This window comes from Phaseolus vulgaris, chromosome 10, assembly GCF_000499845.2.
Source record: "Phaseolus vulgaris cultivar G19833 chromosome 10, P. vulgaris v2.0, whole genome shotgun sequence".
Taxonomy (NCBI): Eukaryota; Viridiplantae; Streptophyta; class Magnoliopsida; order Fabales; family Fabaceae; genus Phaseolus; species Phaseolus vulgaris.
In genome coordinates this window covers 22854803-22874893 of record NC_023750.2, presented here as the reverse complement: position 1 = coordinate 22874893, position 20091 = coordinate 22854803, and the positions used below count along the sequence as shown (strand labels likewise).

Sequence of the window (20091 nt, the reverse complement as noted above, 5' to 3'; positions counted from 1 at the left end):
AGGATTTTCAAAGAAATAATTGATTGAAACCACGAAACAAACGATTGTTTTGGTTTGACAGCAAGTCAACCAACAAAATAGTTTTCAACCTTTTCAAAAACACCTAAGAGTAAAACAATCGGTTGTTTCCGATAAAACAACAGGTTGTTTTTCACTTAGTTTAAAAAACAATTTAAATTCAAAAAGGTTTTAAAACACATTAGCTTTAGATTCAACAAAGACTGGATTACACTTTTAAACTACCCAGATCCTATCCTAAACACAACAAAAACTCCAGCCTTGCATCAAACACTTGGATTTGGATTCTTCAAATACCTTGATCACACTTGATCAAACATTAACAGTACTAGTATTACTACCAATACAAGTATTACTAGTAGTACTAGTATTATTAGAAATACTAGCAGTACCAATATTACAAGTATTACTAGCAGTACCAGTATTCCTAACAATACTAGCAGTACTAGTACTACTAGCACTACTAACATTACTAGTATTACTATTATTGCTAGTAGTACTAGCAGTACAAGTATTACTAATAGTACTAGTATTACTAATATTACAAGCAATACAAGTACTACTAGCAGTACTAGTATTACTAGCAATACTATTATTACTAATATTACTAGCAGTACTAGTATTACTAGGAACACTAGTATTACTAGCAACACAGGTATTACTAGCAGTACTAGTATTATTAACAGTACTAGCAATCATAGTATTACTAGTACAACTCGCAGTACTAGTCTTTCTAGCAGTACCAATATTACTAGTAGTAACAGTATTACTAGCAGTACGAGTATTACTAGCAATAATGGTATTACTTGTATAACTAGCAGTACTAATCTTATTAGCAGTACCAATATTACTAGTAGTACCAGTATTACTAGCACTACTACCAGTACTAATATTACTACGAGTACTAGTATTACTCGCAGTACTAGTATTACTAGCATTACTAGGAGTACTAGTATTACTAGTAGTACTAGTACTACTATCAGTACTAGTATTACTAGCAGTACTAACATTATTAATATTACTAGTGGTACTAATAGTATTTGTATTACTAGCAGTATTAATATTACTGTAATTACTAGTAACAATAGTAATATAAGAACTTCAAATATTTTGGTCCTTGACCATTCCACCTATTGATGGTATCTTCTTTTGCTTGTTGAAATAACCCTTCAAATTTGGCATCCATGCTCATCTTCTTATGGATTTGGGTCATATCACAAGCAGTACTAGTATTACTAGAAGTATTAGGATAACTAGCATTACTAGTATTACTAGCAGTACTACTAGTACTCGAAGTACCAGCAATGCTAGTATTACTAGCATTACAAGTAGTACTATTATTTCTAAAATAACTAATATTACTAGCAGTACTAGTATTAGTAGTATAACTAGTAATACTAGCAGTTCTAGCAGTACTAATAGTACAAGTATTACTAACAACACTAGTATTACTACCAGTACAAGTATAAATAGTAGTACTACTATTACTAGCAGTACTAGCAGTACCAGTATTACTAGTATTACTAGCAGTACCAGTATTACTAGCAATACTAGCAGTACTAGTACTACCAGCAGTACTAACATTACGAGTATTACTATTATCACTAGTAGTACTAGCAATACCAATATTAATAGTAGTACCAGTATTAATATCACTACTAGTATTACTAGCAGTACTCATATTACTAACAGTACTAGTAGTACTCGCAGTACTAGTAGTACTAGTATTAGTACATAACTAATATTACAAGCAGTACACTAGCAATACTTGAAGTACTAGTATTACTAGCAGTACTTGCAGTGTTAGTATTGTTAGAATTGATGGCTTTAAACTAGAGAGGGGTGAATTGCTTTTAGAGGGTTTTCGCAAACTTTTAAGTCAAGAATGAAATTCTCTTAAGAAAACAATTGATAAAGAATTCAGTTTGCCGAAACAGCAAGCAAAAACTACAGTACCAGAAAAACAATCGGTTGTTTCACAGAAACAATCGGTTGTTTATACCAACTAACAACCAACAAAATTGAATTTAAAGAGATTAAGGATAGAGAGATTGCACACAGATGTTTATACTGGTTCACTCCAAACCCAGAGCTACATCTAGTCTTCTCACACAACCACTGAGGAAATCCACTAAGCAACCACACCTTTATCACTTAGACCACAACCAAGAAAGTGACCTTGATCACCTCAAGACACACACTCTTCTTGGCCAACACACCAACACTAAGATTGCTAATCTTGATCCCCTCAAGAACACACAGCCAATCTCAGCAAACACAGAAACGAAACTAGTTCAGCAGAGTACAAGGATTACACTTGTTACAGAAGATAATCTGAAATCAATACAAGCAGAATCCTATTCCACACACTTTAATCAAATCACAAACTCTAAGAAATCTCAGCTCTTTGAAAAACTCAAAAATTCTATTAAAAAATCATGTTACACAAATCTGTTTTTCTGAATTTATTCAAAGATGTTTGTTATCAAATCTTAACAAACTTATTTATTGCATTTAAAGATTGGTCAAAGCTTTTAAAGACTGGAGCGTAAACAGTTAGAACATTTAAAGCTCAGTCAAAGCTAAAACAGTTTTTCTGTTATGGTACCAAAACAAACAATCGGTTGTTTCCTCGAATCAATCGGTTGTTTTAGTTTTAACAGCTCAACCATTAGAAAAACAATTTTCAACCTTTTCTAAAAACACCTAAGTATAAAACAATCGGTTGTTTAGACAAAACAATCGTTTGTTTTTAACTTAGTTTGAAAAACATTTTTCTTTCAAAAAGATTGAGAATGCCTATGCTTTAGATTCAATCAAGAGGTGGATTACAAACACAATCTACCCAGATCCTAACTAAAACAGCACAGCAACAGCAAGCTCAGCCAAGACCTCAACATCATTCAGAGAGATTGGATTCTTCAAAGCTTGAACACCACTTGGTTCAACAAGTATTACTAGCAGTACTAATAGAAGAAGTATTACTAGCAGTACAAGTAGTACTAGTATTACTAGAATTACTAGCAGTACTAGTATAACAAGCAGTACTAGTATATTACTAGCAATACTAGTATTACTAGTAGTACTAGTATTACTAGTATTACTAGTATTACTGGCAGTACTAGTATTACTGGAAGTACTAGTATTACTGGCAGTACTAGTATTACTCGCAGCACTAGTATTACTCGCAGCACTAATATTACTAGCAACACTAGTATTACTAACAGCACAGGTATTACTAGCAGCACTAGTATTACTAGCAGCACTAGTATTACAAGCAGCACTAGTATTACTAGCAACACAAGTATTACTAAGAGTACTAGTATTACTAGCAGTACTAGCAATACTAGTATTACTAGCAGTACTAGCAGTACTAGTATTACAAGCAGTACAACTATTACTAGCAGTATTAATATTACTAGAAGGGCTCGTATTACTAGCCGTGCTCGTATTACTAGCAGTACTCGTATTACTAACAGTAACACTAGTAATACTAGTAATATTAGTAATACTAGTAATATTAGTAATACTAGTTGTTCTAGTACTGCTAGTAAAACTAGTACTGCTAGTAATAGTAATACTAGTAATACTAGTATTGCTAGTAATACTAGTATTGCTAGTAATACTAGTATTGCTAGTAATACTAGTACTCTTAGTAATACTAGTAATAGTAGTATTGCTAGTAATGCTAGTAGTACTAGTAATACTAGTATTGCTACTACTGCTAGTATCACTAGTACTGCTAGTAATACTAGTACTGCTAGTAATACTAGTACTGCTAGTAATACTAGTACTGCTAGTAATACTAGTACTGCTAGTACAACTACTAATACTAGTACTGCTAGTAATACTAGTACTGTTAGTTATGCTAGTAATACTAGTACTTCTAATACTGCTAGTAAACTAGTAATACTAGTACTGCTAGTAATACTAGTACTGCTCGTGATACTAGTACTACTAGTAATATTAATAATATTAGTACTGCTAGTAATACTTGTTCTGCTAGTAATACTGGTACTGCTAGTAATATTAGTGCTGCAAGTAATACTAGTGCTGCCAGTAATACTAGTAATACTAGTACTGCCACTAATACTAGTACTGCCAGTAATACTAGTACTGCTAGTAATACTAGTACTGCTAGAAATGCTAGTACTGCTAGTAATACTAGTACTGCTTGTAATACTAGCGCTGCTAGTAATACTAGTACTGCTTGTAATACTAGCGCTGCTAGTAATACTAGTCCTGCAAGTAATACTAGTACTGTAAGTAATAGTAGTACTCCTAGTAATACTAGTACTGCTAGTAATACCAGTACTGTTAGGAATACTAGTACTGCTAGTAATACTAGTACTGCTAGTAAAACCTGTGCTGCTAGTAATAGTAGCTCTTCTAGTAATACTAGTGTTGCCAATACTAGTACTGCCAGTACTGCTAGTTATACTAGTAATACTAGTACTGCTAGCAGTACTAATATTACCTTTTAGTAATACTAGTACGGCTACTAATAATAGTACTGCTAGTAATACTGGTACTACTAGTAGTACTAGTACTGGTAGTAATACTTGTACTGCAAGTAATACTAGTACTGCACGTAAAACTAGTACTGCTAGTAATACTAGCACTGCTAGTAATACTAGTACTGGTAGTAATACTAGTACTGGTAGTAATACTACTATTGCTAGTACTGCTACTAATACTAGTACTGCTACTAATACTAGTATTGCTAGTAATGCTAGTAATGCTAGTAATGCTAGTTCTGCTAGTAAAGCTAGTACTGCTTGTAATACTAGTACTGCTAGTAATACTAATACTGCTAATAATACTTGTACTGCTAGTAATACTAACAGTGCTAGTAATATTAGTACTGTTAGTACTGCTAGTAATACTGGTACTCTTAGTAATACTAGTACTGCTAGTAATTCTAGTACTGTTAGTAATACTAGTACTGCTAGTAATACTTGTACTGCAAGGAATACTAGTACTGCTAGAACTGCTAGTACTGCTAGCAATACTAGTACTGCTTGCAACACTAGTACTCCTAGGAATACTAGTACTTCTAGGAATACTAGTACTGCTAGGAATACTAGTACTGCTAGGAATACTAGTACAGCTAGTAATACTAGTACTCTTAGTAATACTAGTACTGTTGCTAGCAGTACTAGTAATTCTAAGAGTACTAGAATTACTACCAGTATTAGTATTACTAGCAGTACTATTATTATAGTAGCACTGCTAGTAATACCAGCCCTGCTTGTAATACTAGCACTGCTCGTAATACCAGCACTGCTGGAAATGCTAGAAATACCAGCAGTGCTAGTACTACTAGTAATGCAAGTAATGCTAGTAATACTAGTACTGCTAGTAATACTAGTAGTATTACTAGCAGTACTAGTATTTCTAGCAGTACTAGTATTGGTAGCAGTACTAGTATTTCTTGCAGTACTAGTATTACTAACAATACTAGTATTACTAACAATACTAGTATTACTAGCAGTACTAGTATTACTAAGAGTTCCAGTATTACTAGCTGTACTAGTATTACTAGCAGTACATATTGTACTAATATTACTAGCACTACTAGTATTTCTAGCAGTACAAGTATTATTAGTAGTATTAGTATTGCTAGCGGTACTAGTATTGCTAGCAATACTAGTAGTGCTAGCATTACTAGTATTGGTAGCAGTACTAGGAGTACTAGTATTCCTTGCAGTACTAGTATTCCTTGCAGTACTAGTATTATTAACAGTACTAGTATTACTAAGAGTACTAGTATTACTAAGAGTACTAGTATTACTAGCTGTACTAGTATTACTAGCAGTACTAACAGTACTAATATTACTAGCACTACTAGTATTACTAGCAGTACAAGTATTATTAGCAGTATTAGTATTACTAGCAGTACTAGTAGTACTAGTATTACTAGCAGTACTAGTATTACTTGCAGTACTAGTTTTACTACAATACTAGTATTACTAGCAGTACTATTATTAGTAACCGTACTAGTATTACTAGCAAGTAATATTAGTACTGCTAGCAGTACTAGTAGTACTAGTATGACTAGCAGTACTAGTATTACTAGTATTACTAGCTGTACTAGTATTACTAGCAGTACTAGTATTACTAGCAGTGCTAGTATTACTAGTTTTAGTAGCAATTCACTATAATTTTGTTTATTTAAAGAACCACATGAACTTAGCTCACTTGAGCTACCATATTCATCATCTTCTTCAGCTATCAAGTAGATGTTCGCTTTCTCATCTTCACTTGATGAAGAACTTGACTATGATACCTCATTTTCATCCCAAGCTATGTATGCTTGCTTTGTCTTGCCTTTCTTTTCCTTGTATGATGGAAACCAAGTAGAGGATGCTCAAGCCCATGAAGCCCAAGCCCAACAAGGGGCCCAAGTCCAACGAATTACTAGAAGCATGGCAAGAGCTTTGGGACAAGAGTATAATAAGATGGCTCTTCTTATTTCTTTTGTAGAATAGGGGTGTAGATGTAATAAAAAGGTGTAAGTAGTAAGGGAGTCTAGGGGGGAGTGTAGATAGGAGATTAGGAGGTGCCAAACTAGGCAGGAAAGTCACACTTCCTTCATTGTCTAGATTGGCGTCGAATTTCATTGCATTTGTGTGTCATTTAGCTTGCATTTTCAGCACCTCATAGGCTATAAATAAGGTGTTTCTCTTTGTATTTTTCAGATTGGAATTTTATAGTAGAGAGACTATACTCAAATTTGGAGAGAAATTGTGAGTCTTGAGTCTTCTTCTTCCTTTGCCTTATCTTGTGAGCAATGGTGAGCTTCAAGTGGCGGCATTCCATCACTTATCTTGGATCAAGGAACCAAGTGGCGTGAAGTGTTCTTCCAATTCTCAAAATCCAGCAAGCTTCTTCTATAAGTGTTCTTCTTCCTTTTATTCAATTTTCCATTCGGCAGTTTTAAATTCCTAGTCTTTCCTTTTCATTTGTACCGATTAGTTTCTATTTCCAGCATTGTTTCTTGTTTCTGTTCGGTGCAATTTCATTCATTTCCTTTTTCTGTTCGGTTTATCATTTGTGTTCTTCCATTCCTTGTGTTTTGATTCCATTTGACAATATATGGACTTCCATATGAGTCTTGGTTGGTGCTAAGTCTTGGTGAGTTCTTGAATTAGAACATTGATCCAATTCTAAAGTAAGGTGCCATTTATGACCAGCTCAAGTTGCTCCTAAGAATGTCAAAGAATCATGTATTCTTGTAGTTACATTCACATCATTGTAGCTAGGCTTTTTCTCCTTGCTCTTGTTTGGACAATCTGCCTTTATATGACCTTACTCACCACAACCAAAACAAGTATAGTTATTTGAATTAAAATCATTGGATTTCTTGTTTCCATACCTATCTTTGTTGTTGTCCTTGTTGCGGTTCCTATTCAAGAATTTGCTAAACTTTCTTGATAGCAAGCTAAGGTTTTCCTCATCACTATCATCACTGGATTCTTGTTTTCCTTTGTGCTTGGAAGCTTTTAAGGCTATGCTCCTTACCTGCTTGTCTTCTCTTTCTTGAACATTGAGTCGGTTCATCCCTAACTCATGTTCTCTAAGCTTACCAAACAAAGAAGCCATACTCAAGGATATTAGATCTTTAGATTCGGAGATTGCAGTTACCTGGGGTTGCCATGCTCTATCAAGACATTTCAAGATCTTGATGTTGAGCTCTTCCTTTTCAAAGGTCTTGTCAAGGCTCATGAGATGATTGATGATGTGCGTGAATCTTTTCTGCACTTCAGCAATTGTTTCACCTTTGAGCATTCTGAACATCTCATACTCTTGGATTAGAGTATGCTTCCTAGCTCTCTTTACCTCATTTTTACCTTCATGAGTTACTTCCAAGGTGTCCCACATTTCTTTTGATGATTTGCATCGAGAGACCCTGAAAAACTCATCAGAATTTAAAGCAGAGGTTATTATATTTTTGGCAATGCAATCGAATTTGGCCTTCTTGCTTTCTGAATCAGTCCATTGAGACCAAGGCTTTTTAATGACAGATCCATCTTTTTCAAACTTTGGGACAAAAGGACCATTTTCAATTGCATCCCAAATTCCTTTGTCAAGTGATTCCATAAAGATTTTCATTCTTACTTTCCAAAATTGGTTGTTCAAACCACAAAACACAGGTGGTCTGTTGATTGAACCACCTTGCCCAAAAGGTAGTCTATCAGCCATTTAAAAACAGTTTTAAGATCAACTTGAATAACTTTCAAGAACCAAGCTCTTGATGTCAATTGTTAGAACGTATGGCTTTAAACTAGAGGGGGGGTGAATGGTTTAAAGAGGGGTTTCAAAAACTTTTAAGTCAAGAATGAAATTATCTCAAGAAACAATTGATAAGGAATTCAGTTTGCCAAATCAATAACCAAAAACAGCAGCACCATAAAAACAATCGGTTGTTTCACAGAAACAATCGGTTGTTTATACCAGTTAACAAATATCAAAACTGAATTTAAAGAGATTAAGGATAGAGAGAATGCACACAAATGTTTATACTGGTTCACTCTAAATCCAGAGCTACATCAAGTCTTCTCAGAAACCACTGAGGAATTCCACTAAGCAATCAAACCTAGATGACTTACAACACAACCAAGAAAGTGACCTTGATCCCCTCAAGACACACACTTCTCTTGGCCAACACACCAACACAAAGAATGCTGATCTTGATCCCCTCAAGAACACACAACACTTCTCAGCAAACACACAGAAGAAACTTGTTCAACAAAGTACAAGGATTACACTTGTTACAGAAGCAAATATGAAATCAATACAAGCAGAAATCCAATCTCAGACACTTTGATCAATCTCAATCTCTAAGCAATCTCAACTCTTTGAAAATCAGAATCTTGTTGTTCTCAAAAGATTGTTCTTTTTCAAATCTGTTTTTCTGAATTTATTCAAAGATTTTTGTTATCAAATCTTAACAAACTTATTTATTGCATTTAAAGATTGGTCAAAGCTTTTAAAGACTGGAGCGTAAACAGTTAGAACATTTAAAGCTCAGTCAAAGCTAAAACAATTTTTCTGTTATGGTACCAAAACAAAAAATCGGTTGTTTCCTCGAATCAATCGGTTGTTTTAGTTTTAACAGCTCATCCATTTGAAAAACAATTTTCAACCTTTTCTAAAAACACCTAAGTATAAAACAATCGGTTGTTTCGACAAAACAATTGGTTGTTTTTCACATAGTTTGAAAAACACTTTTCTTTTAAAAAGATTGAGAATGTCTATGCTTTGGATTCAATCAAGAGTGGATTACATAACCAATCTACTCCAGATCCTAACTAAGACAACTCAGCAACAGCAAGCACAGTCAAGCCTTCAACATCCTTCAAAGGGTTTGGATTCTTCAAAGCTTGAACACTACTTGGTTGAACAATCTCCCCCTATTTGATGAAGACAAATCCCTGATGCTTGTGTTGTACCTGATTGAATCTGAAGCAGTTCCTGCAAGATACAGTTTTAAGCAAAGCATAGAACTTCTGATATTTGGTTAGCACATAAACAAATACAGAAATTCAGAGCATAATATCCGAGTACACAACACACAAATATAGGAGCAAAAACCTATAAGGTTTCACTCATCCAAACTGTTTTGCAGAAAATAAAAACTGAAATCAAACACAACATATATCTCCCCCTATTTGTCTTCACAAATAGACAAAGAGAAGAGATAAAACAAGATAATTGTTTTGAATACATCAGAATAAAACAGCAAAATCAGAAACATAGAAAACTGATGCAACCACTAAAAACAATCGGTTGTTTGGATACACCAACCGGTTGTTTTCTCTTCATTCATCATCATCAGTATATTAAAGATCAATTATTTGATTCTGTACAGTCTCGATCTGTTCATCTAGGGTCATGAAGCGTGCATCCATGCTATCAAACCTGTTATCAATCCTCTGGAAATTGCTGACACATAGATCATGGAGATTCCTTTGATTCTCCGCAAAGCTATCAAGCCTATTCATCATAAGTTCTTCAAAAGAAGACATGGATTGCATTCTCTCTCCTTGATTTCCAGCACCAGCACTAGGTCCAGCACCTTGATGTGCTTCAGGTAGATCTTCATGTTGAAAATCCATATCAGCAGGTTCATCTTGTTCATGATCAGCAGCAGCACTAGATGAGGCACCAAAATCACCATCTTTGCTAATCCATTTGCCACCTACTTTGGTAAAACCCATTTTGCTAAGTGATCCATTGTTCATCTCTTGAGTTGACTTGACCAACTCGGATGTTTCATCCTCTAGGTTCACTTCAAAATAGAGTAGAAATTTAGATACCAAAACAGCATATGGATAGCGATAGTCACTTAACCTCATTGCCTTTTGCATGTGCTTTTTGATGATGTGGATCCAATTGATTTTGATCTTCTTCATAATGCAGAAGATTTACACCAGATCTTCCTTCATCAACACTGACTGATTGCTCCCCCTTGGAGTTAGAATCCAAGTCACAATGAGGGCTAGCAACCTTTCATCAAGCCTCAAGCCACCAACCGAGCAAGTACTAACTTGAGCATTTTGGTTCTTGAAGCAGCTTTTGTAGTATTGGATTTTGTCGAAGTCCTCCACTACACCAAGGTTCCCTTTGTTAATTCTGAGGCCAAAGTACTTAAGACCAGTAACAGCAGCCCATACATCATGGGTTATCTCCATATCTACACCTTTTACATGAGAAACAAGGTTGTTTCCCTCAAACTTGAGATTTGTGTAGAATATCCTTATTAAATCTGGGTAGATGTTTCCCTTCATCTCCAGGAACTTTCTGAGAGATTGATCTTTGAGCAGCCTCCTTACATTGTCCAGCTTTTGGCTTTTCAGCCAATCAAAGCACACTACCTTGGGGTTGTTTATCACTTTGGTGCTTGTTTCAAACCTATATCTCTCAATTAGATCATTGTCTCCAGAAAACCATCCTTCTATCCTTCCTCCAGACCTTACAGCTCTGGTTTTGACTCTCTTTGAGGTGGGAGGAGTTGAGTCCATGATGGCAGAGAAGAACATAGAGAAAAGCTCACTCACAGATTTTGCAAGAGATGTTGCAATTGGTTGTTCTTGTGGAAGAGATAGCTGCAACAGATTTTATAGCAGTAATAGAATTAAAAAGCATTCAATGACATGAGTGGGTACCAGATTTTCAAAGAGAGAGGACTTGACCCTGCCCTGCACAGAAAACGTCAGAAAAAGCTAAAAATCACATGGTCTTCACATGTGATCTTTGACTAGTCATTAAGGCTCTTGAATTTCCAAGATTTTGGAATATATTCCTTTATGACTGTTGTAACTTCTCTCTGAACGTGATCATCTTTCAACACAGGTTCATTGACCAAGGATTATCTCTTTAAATTGATCTGCAACGGATAGAAATTCAAAATAGAAATTAAATTGATTTCTTCACAGTGCTGCCAGGCTCAAAACAATGGGTTGTTTTTCTGCAGCAGTTAAAATTGATTTTGAATTTTAACCATGAGCAGAAAGAGTTCAAAGCATATGAAATTAAGCATTTTAAAGAAGATATTTAACCATGAGAAAGAACTTTAAAACAGAAATTAAGAACAGAGAAAGGAAGGTCTTATCCTTTATATTGTTCATTCAATGAGCCATGTGCTTTATGATCAAGAAGCCTTTTTTAACTATTGAGGGCCTTTGGACAGATGTAGAGCATTGATTCAGCTTCAATGTTGGTCTTTTTCTTCCAAAAACTTGATCATATGACTTAGTCCTTCACACTTCTTTAGAATACCTGCACAAGCATGAGTTCAAGCAACAAGATTTGGTCCCTTCACAAATGTCGGTCCAATAGGTTTCTTTTTCTCATTTGGAACCTCACATCCTTTAGGAATCCATTTCATGTCGCCTCTAGGAACTGAATATTTCCCAATTTTGCAGAACCTAACAGAATGGCCTTTCTTCATACAGTAAAAGCATGTAACAATCGGTTGTTTCGTCTTAACAATCGGTTGTTTTTCTGGCTTTCTTAAAAACTTTTTGAAAACTTATCTTGTTTGTTTTGTGGATTAAAGCCTAAACCAGCCCTTCCAAAAATACAGTTTTGAGATGCCAAGACATTCTCAAAGTTAGATTTTCCTTTCGAAAGCTTATCCACAGTACTTACAAGATAGTGCACTTTCTTTTCAAGGTTTTCTCAATTTTCACAAATGAGAGTGTCACACTTGCAAGAAGAGTTTTTGAAATGTGTTTCTAATTTTTCAAAATAACTTTTTGCTTTTTCCAGATCTTCTTCAAGTGATTTAACTCTCTTTTCAAGCCAACTGTTAAGATCTTTCAATCGGTTGTTTGAAAGAACCAATCTATTAGCTTCATCATGAGTTTCTTGAAAAGCTTCAAGCAATTCACTATAATTTTGTTCATTTAAAAAAGCACATGAACTTACCTCACTTGAGCTACAAGATTCATCATCTTCAACAATCAAACAGATGTTTGCTTTCTCATCTTCACTTGATGAAGAACTTGATGATGATACCTCATTTTCATCCCAAGCTATGTAGGCTCTCTTGGTTTTGCCTTTCTTTTCCTTGTAGCTAGGCTTTTTCTCCTTGCTCTTGTTTGGACAACATGCCTTTATATGACCTTGCTCACCACAACCAAAACAAGTATAGTTATTGGAATTAAAATCATAGGATTTCTTGTTTCCATACCTATCTGATGGAAAATTCATGGAGCTCTTCTCGGAATCATGTGAAAAATGGTGCGGAAGCTATGGATGTAAATGTGCAAGATCCTCCTAGGAGCTATGGTGATCTTGAAGGTGCATGATGTGTATGGAAAGAGGGAGGTTCGGCCAGCCCTATGGTAGGTGATGAAGATGAAGATTAGGTCCTAGAAACTAGGGAAAAGCAATGTATGGCACAATGTTGGTAGCATAGCATTACTCTCATTAATCTTGAAAAATACAAGAGATGGCTTCTCCTTTTATAAGCCAAGGAGGCCGTAAATCCTAAGCTAAGAGAAGATGAAATGCTTCTCAAATGAAATGGAAATGACTCCACATGGAGCACATGGGCACATGGCCGGCCATGTGAAGCAAATTTCTAGAATGTGCACAAAATCTAGGGTAAATCATGTGTAAGACAAGTTTATGCTTTCTAATACTACACTAATTATTAAGGCACCCCTAATGGGCCTCCATGTAACATGTACAAGGTCTTCTCCCTCCAAACGTAGCTTTGACCCATGTGTGCGTGAAGGTGCTTGGTTCTAGACGGTCTAGGCTTCCTCCTACACGCTCCTTATGTAGCCGCCCCTCATCTTGTGCTAGACACTCTCCTTTTTTAGTCTAGACGCTCCCCACATGGTTCTAGACAGTCTAGACTTGGAGCTTGGCATTTCATAGTGTGGTGAGCCTGGCCCTCCTCCATCATCCCCTCCCTCTTGAAAAGGATTTGTCCTCAAATCCAATGCTTTTGCTTCCTAGGGGGATGGTTGTGGCTGGATGGTGTCCATCATCTCCTCCTTCTTGAGAAGATCTATCATCAGATTTGCAGTCTTGATCTCAGATAGCAGCCTTTTGCTTCGTCAAGGTGTGTCCTCCCGGATCAAATGTCAATCTATGGGAATCTTGAAACAAAGAAAAGGAGTTAGTGTGAGCATTTGGAGAAAATTTAATTGTGTGAAGTTGCCATTTTTGTTTTTCTTTTGTTTTTGGCAACTTCTCACAATATTTCCCTTTTGATGGTTGTATGTGTCCTCTAATCCTCTTATGTTTTCTAAAATTTCCAATAGTAGTTACTTTTCCCTTAGGCATAATTTCTTTAGGAGATGGTAACAACTTTAAAAGGGCAAGAGGACTATGTTCACATACAACTTCAAAAGGAGAAATATGAGTAATCTTGTGGAGTACTCCATTATATGCATGCTCAAAAGGAAAAGGATTCTTATCCCAAGAATTGTGGGTGTCCCTCATGATTTCGTGAAGCATAGAAGGAAGAGCTATGTTTTCAAATTTTGGAGCTCTATCCATCATTATTTTTGAACATAAATCATGGAGGCTTGTCACGTTTCTTAGGAAGAGTTTATCCACATCCATGAAGAAGGAATCAAAACCTTTTGTTCTAATATGCAATGTGTGTCTTCCCAAGGATCATTTACAAAAGGTGAAGGAGTATAGAGTTCTTGAGAGTTTGCTTTAGGTGTAGTTTGAAAACAAGAGTTGTGCCTAAAGTAATGTCTTTGAACCTCTCTTCTCATGGGTGACAAAAGTTTTCCTTTTAAAAGCTCTAGAGTTTCATCAACTCTCATTTGTCCCATGAGTTCTCCTTCTTGTAGACTTTTTCTCTCATGTGTAAAGAGAGTCTCGTTGGTACAACCATTGTTTATGAAAATTTGTACACTTTGCAATGGTTGTCTCAATAAGACATGACAAGTTGTTCTAGGCACTACTTCATACGAAATTTTGTAGGTGCTTATAGATAACTTGACATTCTTGTAGGGATATCTTAACACATTTGAGAAATAGTCTTTATCTATGCAAGCTTCGTTTAAAGACTCTTCTTTTGTGCTCATGCTTGCAAGTGTTCCTTTATAATAGGTAAGGCTAGGTTGTTCAACAAGAAGCATGTTGGCAAGGGTATTTTCAATGTGCTTGACTTGTTGAATGACCTTGTGGGAAGGAACACTCTTCTCCCACGCCTTTTGTTTCCCAAAAGTTTTCTCTTTTTCTATTTTCTCTTCATCCCTTTTATGTTTGATTTGTATTTGGTCTTTTACCACTTGGGAATGTGGTAAAGGGCTAAGTACAAACTTTTTGTGCTTGTGGATGAAAGAAATCTCGTTAGTTAGACCATGATGCAAGGTTTTCTTATCAAATTGCCATGGTCTACCTAATAAGATGTGGCAAGCTTCCATAGGTACTACATCACATAAAACATTGTCTTTGTAGTTACCTATAGAAAACTTGATTTCCACTTGTTTGTCTACACGTAGTTCTCCATCCTCATTGATCCATTGTAAATTGTAAGGTTTTGGATGAGGAACTACTTGTAGATTTAGTTTCTCAATCAATCTAGTGCTACAGCAATTGCAGCATGATCCACCATCCACAATAAGAGAGCATATATTTTCTAAAACATTGCATCTAGTATGAAAAATGTTCTCTCGTTGTGTCTCGATGGATGCACTAGGTTGATTGTGGAGGATTCTTTGAATCATCAATAAGTCCCCCTCCAAAGGATTTATCCTCTCTCCTTCCCCCTTTTCTTGTGTACTAGTTTCATCCTCACCACTTGTGTACTCATCTTTTCCTTTTAAGAACAAAACCCTTTGGTTTGGACATTGCGCTTGCACATGCCCTCTTCCAAAACATTTAAAACACTTGGTGTCCCTAGCTCGGATGGATGGGGTGGAGGCATCTTTCACTAAAGGTTTGGTAGTTTCTTTGGGTTCGTCTCTAGATGTACTACCCTCCCTTTTAAAATCTTTCTTGGGATAAAAGTTGGAGTAAGAACCCACCCTTTGACTTGAAGTTTTGCGCAAATTTTGTTGTTCAACTTTAATGCAAAGTTGAACCAAGTCATTCAAATCTTGGTAGGGTAGAAGTTCTACTCTATCCCTTATCTCAAGGTTGAGCCCACTTAGAAACCTAGATATGGTGGTGGTTTCTTCCTCTCTAATGGATGCTCTCATCATGTAGAGCTTCATTTTCTGCCTATACTCTTCCACACTCATGTTCTTTTGTTGGAGTCTTTGGAGCTTGTCCATTAACTCCCTATGGTAGTAGGAAGGTATGTGGCGACGTCTTAGGGCTCCCCTAAGGTCATTCCAATATTCTATGGGAGGCTCCCTATGAAGACGTCGGTCTATCTCTAGAGAGGTCCACCAATACATGGCATTGCTTTGGAAACTAAGGGTTGCTAAGGGTACCTTCCTCTCTTCACTCACCCTATGGCAAGCAAAGAGTTGCTCTACTTTCATCTCCCAATCTAGGTATGCCTCTACATCTTCCTTACCATAGAAATGGGGTAGGTGTACCCTTACTTCCCTTGGGCTCTCTTGCTCCCTTTGCCTATTTCTTCTAGGGGGTGGTTGGTAATAGTCATTGATTCTAAGGCTTCCCTCCCCTAAAGACTCATTACTTTTAGAATGGGATGCATGAGTATGAGATTTTTTTTATTTTTTTGACTTCTCTTCTTGTGCTTTAGTCAACTCATTGATTTTAGCCTCATTCTCCAATTGTCTAGATGAAATCAATTGCACAGCTTGTGAAACTTCTTTCAAAAGAGTTTTTATAGATTTTACTTCACTTTCAATAGACTTTGGAGAGTGAGAAGAAGAAGACATGGCTAAAGCTTTGTGTATACAAGTATTTTTCCTTAAGAAAACTTAGGAAAGTCAAAGAAGGTAGTTTTCCAGGTAAGGGAGGTGAGTCACAAAGGACTACTTAAATACCAAGCCTTTGCCTTAGCCAAAAACTATCCCTTAATGTCTTCACACAAAGCTTTCTCTTAGTAAACTACTTAGAACACGATTAAGTTGAGAAATCAGATTTTAATGCAAGAAAACAATGCAAGCTAACTAATGAACCAAGCAAGACGAATTAACCAAAGCTTAAACAAAGCAATACAAGTGAAAAGCGTAGCTAATTAAGCAAGGAAAAGTAGCTAAAAACAATTAACAATTTGCTAATTAGTAAACTCTATACTAGTCGGCCCTAGGTGAGGCTTCTTGGACACTTGGAGCCCTTGAAGACACACTCACCGTCTAATCACGTAATTAAAGAAGTAATTAACACAAGTTAAGTTGCAAAGAAAATTTAAGAAAACTCCCTTTGTTGATCCTTTTTGTTATTGGCACTTCCTTGGTTGTCTTTTCTTGTTGGGCCGTCCAAGTGTTTGTGGTGTTTTGAGAAGTGTTTGATTCTGCCTTTGCCTTTGTTCCCCTTAGAATTAAGGACTTAATTCTCCAATTCCAGCACCTATCAAGAAGACTAGACCTTACTCAAGTCAAATTTCCACTCAAATAAGCACCAAATGAGAATAAATTCCAACACCAAATTTAGAGGTCAAAGAATAAAAGCAAGAAACAATTTAATTGGAAAAAACAATACCACACAAATGGAGTTAGATTGTGTCAACTAGAAAGAGTTACAAGAAATATTAGACAAGCAAATAAAGGTACTCAAATAAAGGTAGTCACACAAAATGAATCCTAAGAATAGCACTAGAATAGATTTCAAAATAAAAAACAGCACCACTGGAAAATTGTTGTGTGCCAGAGAACGTGATTTTCCCCAATTTATGCTGAGCTGCCCCTTTAAGATTTTATTCTGAAATTTTATATGCAATATATTCAAGATCTTAACTAAAATCTGGCGTTGGAATCACTCCAAACGCATGAACCATTGTTTTTTATTAAATTTTTCAAATTCAGTGTTCAGTTACGCCAACTGTAGCGTCCAGATTTGCACACTGTTTTTAAAATATTTATCATTTTTTTTCTATTGACTCTTTTGAGCTGATTCTTTTTTTTTGTCTTTTCTGTAACACCTCAATCTTGCATAATCCAGAGAATCAAAAATTTCCTATGAGGGAAAATAATTTTCTGAAACAAAACAACCAGCACAGAGTATGTAAAACAGGGGATTCTGGAAAAACTGGAAAAAAAACAGCAAGAGACCAAAAGATAAACACAATGGAATTAATGTAAAGGAATTTGTGTAGATCTAAACACAAATATGAACTCAAACTAAAAATAAAAGGCACCAAAAGATCAAAATCACAACAGATTCAAAACAAGCAAAAATACCCAAAATCAAGAAACAATCAAGCCAAACAAAGTACTACTTATGATTTGATGACATTGTGGATGAACATGACTTGACAAAACATATATGGATTCAGAAATTAAAAGACTCAAAGAGCATAATATGAACCAAATAAAAGTGCAATAAAGACTCAAATACCTAAAGGAAAAAACAGCAACTCAAAGGTGTATGGAATCCTATCACAAATTGCACAAGGATTGTTCAAGATCAATTGAACAAAATGCACCGGTTGGATCTTCCAAATAGCACACCAAATCAAAGTAAAATTTAAAAAAAAGCAAGACAATTATGGAAACAAGATGAACAACATGAAATAAAGAAGAACTCAAAATGAAAAAGACCAAGAACTACTCATCTTTGAAGAACATATGCTCATGATACCAAATGATGGCAAATTCATGGAGCTCTTCTCGGAATCATGTGAAAAATGGTGCGGAAGCTATGGATGTAAATGTGCAAGATCCTCCTAGGAGCTATGGTGATCTTGAAGGTGCATGATGTGTATGAAGATGAAGATTAGGTCCTAGAAACTAGGGAAAAGCAATGTATGGCACAATGTTGGCAGCATAACATTACTCTCATTAATCTTGAAAAATACAAGAGATGGCTTCTCCTTTTATAAGCCAAGGAGGCCGTAAATCCTAAGCTAAGAGAAGATGAAATGCTTCTCAAATGAAATGGAAATGACTCCACATGGAGCACATGGGCACATGGTCGGCCATGTGAAGCAAAGTTCTAGAATGTGCACAAAATCTAGGGTAAATCATGTGTAAGACAAGTTTATGCTTTCTAACACTACACTAATTACTAAGGCGCCCCTAATGGGCCTCCATGTAACATGTACAAGGTATTCTCCCTCCAAACGTAGCTTTGACACATGTGTGCGTGAACGTGCTTGGTCCTAGAAGGTCTAGGCTTCCTTCTAGACGCTCCTTATGTAGCCGCCCCTCATCTTGTGCTAGACGCTCTCCTTTTTTAGTCTAGACGCTCCCCACATGGTTCTAGACGGTCTAGACTTGGAGCTTGGCATTTCATAGTGTGGTGAGCTTGGGTTGCCATGCTCTATCAAGACATTTCAAGATCTTGATGTTTAGCTCTTCCTTTTCAAAGGTCTTGTCAAGGCTCATGAGATGATTGATGATGTGCGTGAATCTTTTCTGCACTTCAGCAATTGTTTCACCTTTGAGCATTCTGAACATCTCATACTCTTGGATTAGAGTATGCTTCCTAGCTCTCTTTACCTCATTTTTACCTTCATGAGTTACTTCCAAGGTGTCCCACATTTCTTTTGATGATTTGCATTGAGAGACCCTGAAAAACTCATCAGAATTTAAAGCAGATGTTATTATATTTTTGGCAATGCAATCGAATTTGGCCTTCTTGCTTTCTGAATCAGTCCATTGTGGCCAAGGCTTTTCAATGACAAATCCTTCTTTTTTAAACTTTGGGACAAAAGGACCATTTTCAATTGCATCCCAAATTCCTTTGTCAAGTGATTCCATAAAGATTTTCATTCTTACTTTCCAAAATTGGTAGTTCAAACCACAAAACAGAGGTGGTCTGTTGATTTAAAAACAGTTTTAAGATCAACTTGAATAACTTTCAAGAACCAAGCTCTTGATGCCAATTGTTAGAATGTATGGATTTAAACTAGAAGGGGGAAGAATGGTTTAAAGAGGGATTTCGAAAACTTTTAAGTCAAGAATGAAATTATCTCAAGAAACAATTGATAAGGAATTCAGTTTGCCAAATCAATAAGAAAAAAACAGCAGCACCAGAAAAACAATCGGTTGTTTCACAGAAACAATCGGTTGTTTATACCAGTTAACAAATATCAAAACTGAATTTAAAGAGATTAAGGATAGAGAGAATGCACACAAATGTTTATACTGGTTCACTCTAAATCTAGAGCTACATCAAGTCTTCTCAGAAACCACTGAGGAATTCCACTAAGCAATCAAACCTAGATGACTTACAACACAACCAAGAAAGTGACCTTGATCCCCTCAAGACACACACTTCTCTTGGCCAACACACCAACACAAAGAATGCTGATCTTGATCCCCTCAAGAACACACAACACTTCTCAGCAAACACACAGAAGAAAGTTGTTCAACAAAGTACAAGGATTACACTTGTTACAGAAGCAAATCTGAAATCAGTACAAGCAGAAATCCTATCTCAAACACTTTAATCAATCTCAATCTCTAAGCAATCTCAACTCTTTGAAAATCAGAATCTTGTTGTTCTCAA

The 20091-nt window shown here is 35.9% G+C and overlaps 1 protein-coding gene across 1 annotated transcript; it reads right to left on the bottom strand.

Moving 5' to 3' along the window:
• Positions 1-2874: 2874 nt before the first annotated feature.
• On the bottom strand, positions 2875-10139 carry LOC137817083 (uncharacterized threonine-rich GPI-anchored glycoprotein PJ4664.02-like). The gene is made up of 6 exons (XM_068620315.1): positions 9891-10139; positions 7543-7665; positions 5475-5981; positions 4496-5247; positions 3132-3511; positions 2875-2984 (listed from the first exon to the last, which is right to left on the bottom strand). Exons 1-6 carry the CDS (start codon positions 10137-10139, stop codon positions 2875-2877), a joined length of 2121 nt encoding a protein of 706 aa, XP_068476416.1.
• Positions 10140-20091: the final 9952 nt, after the last annotated feature.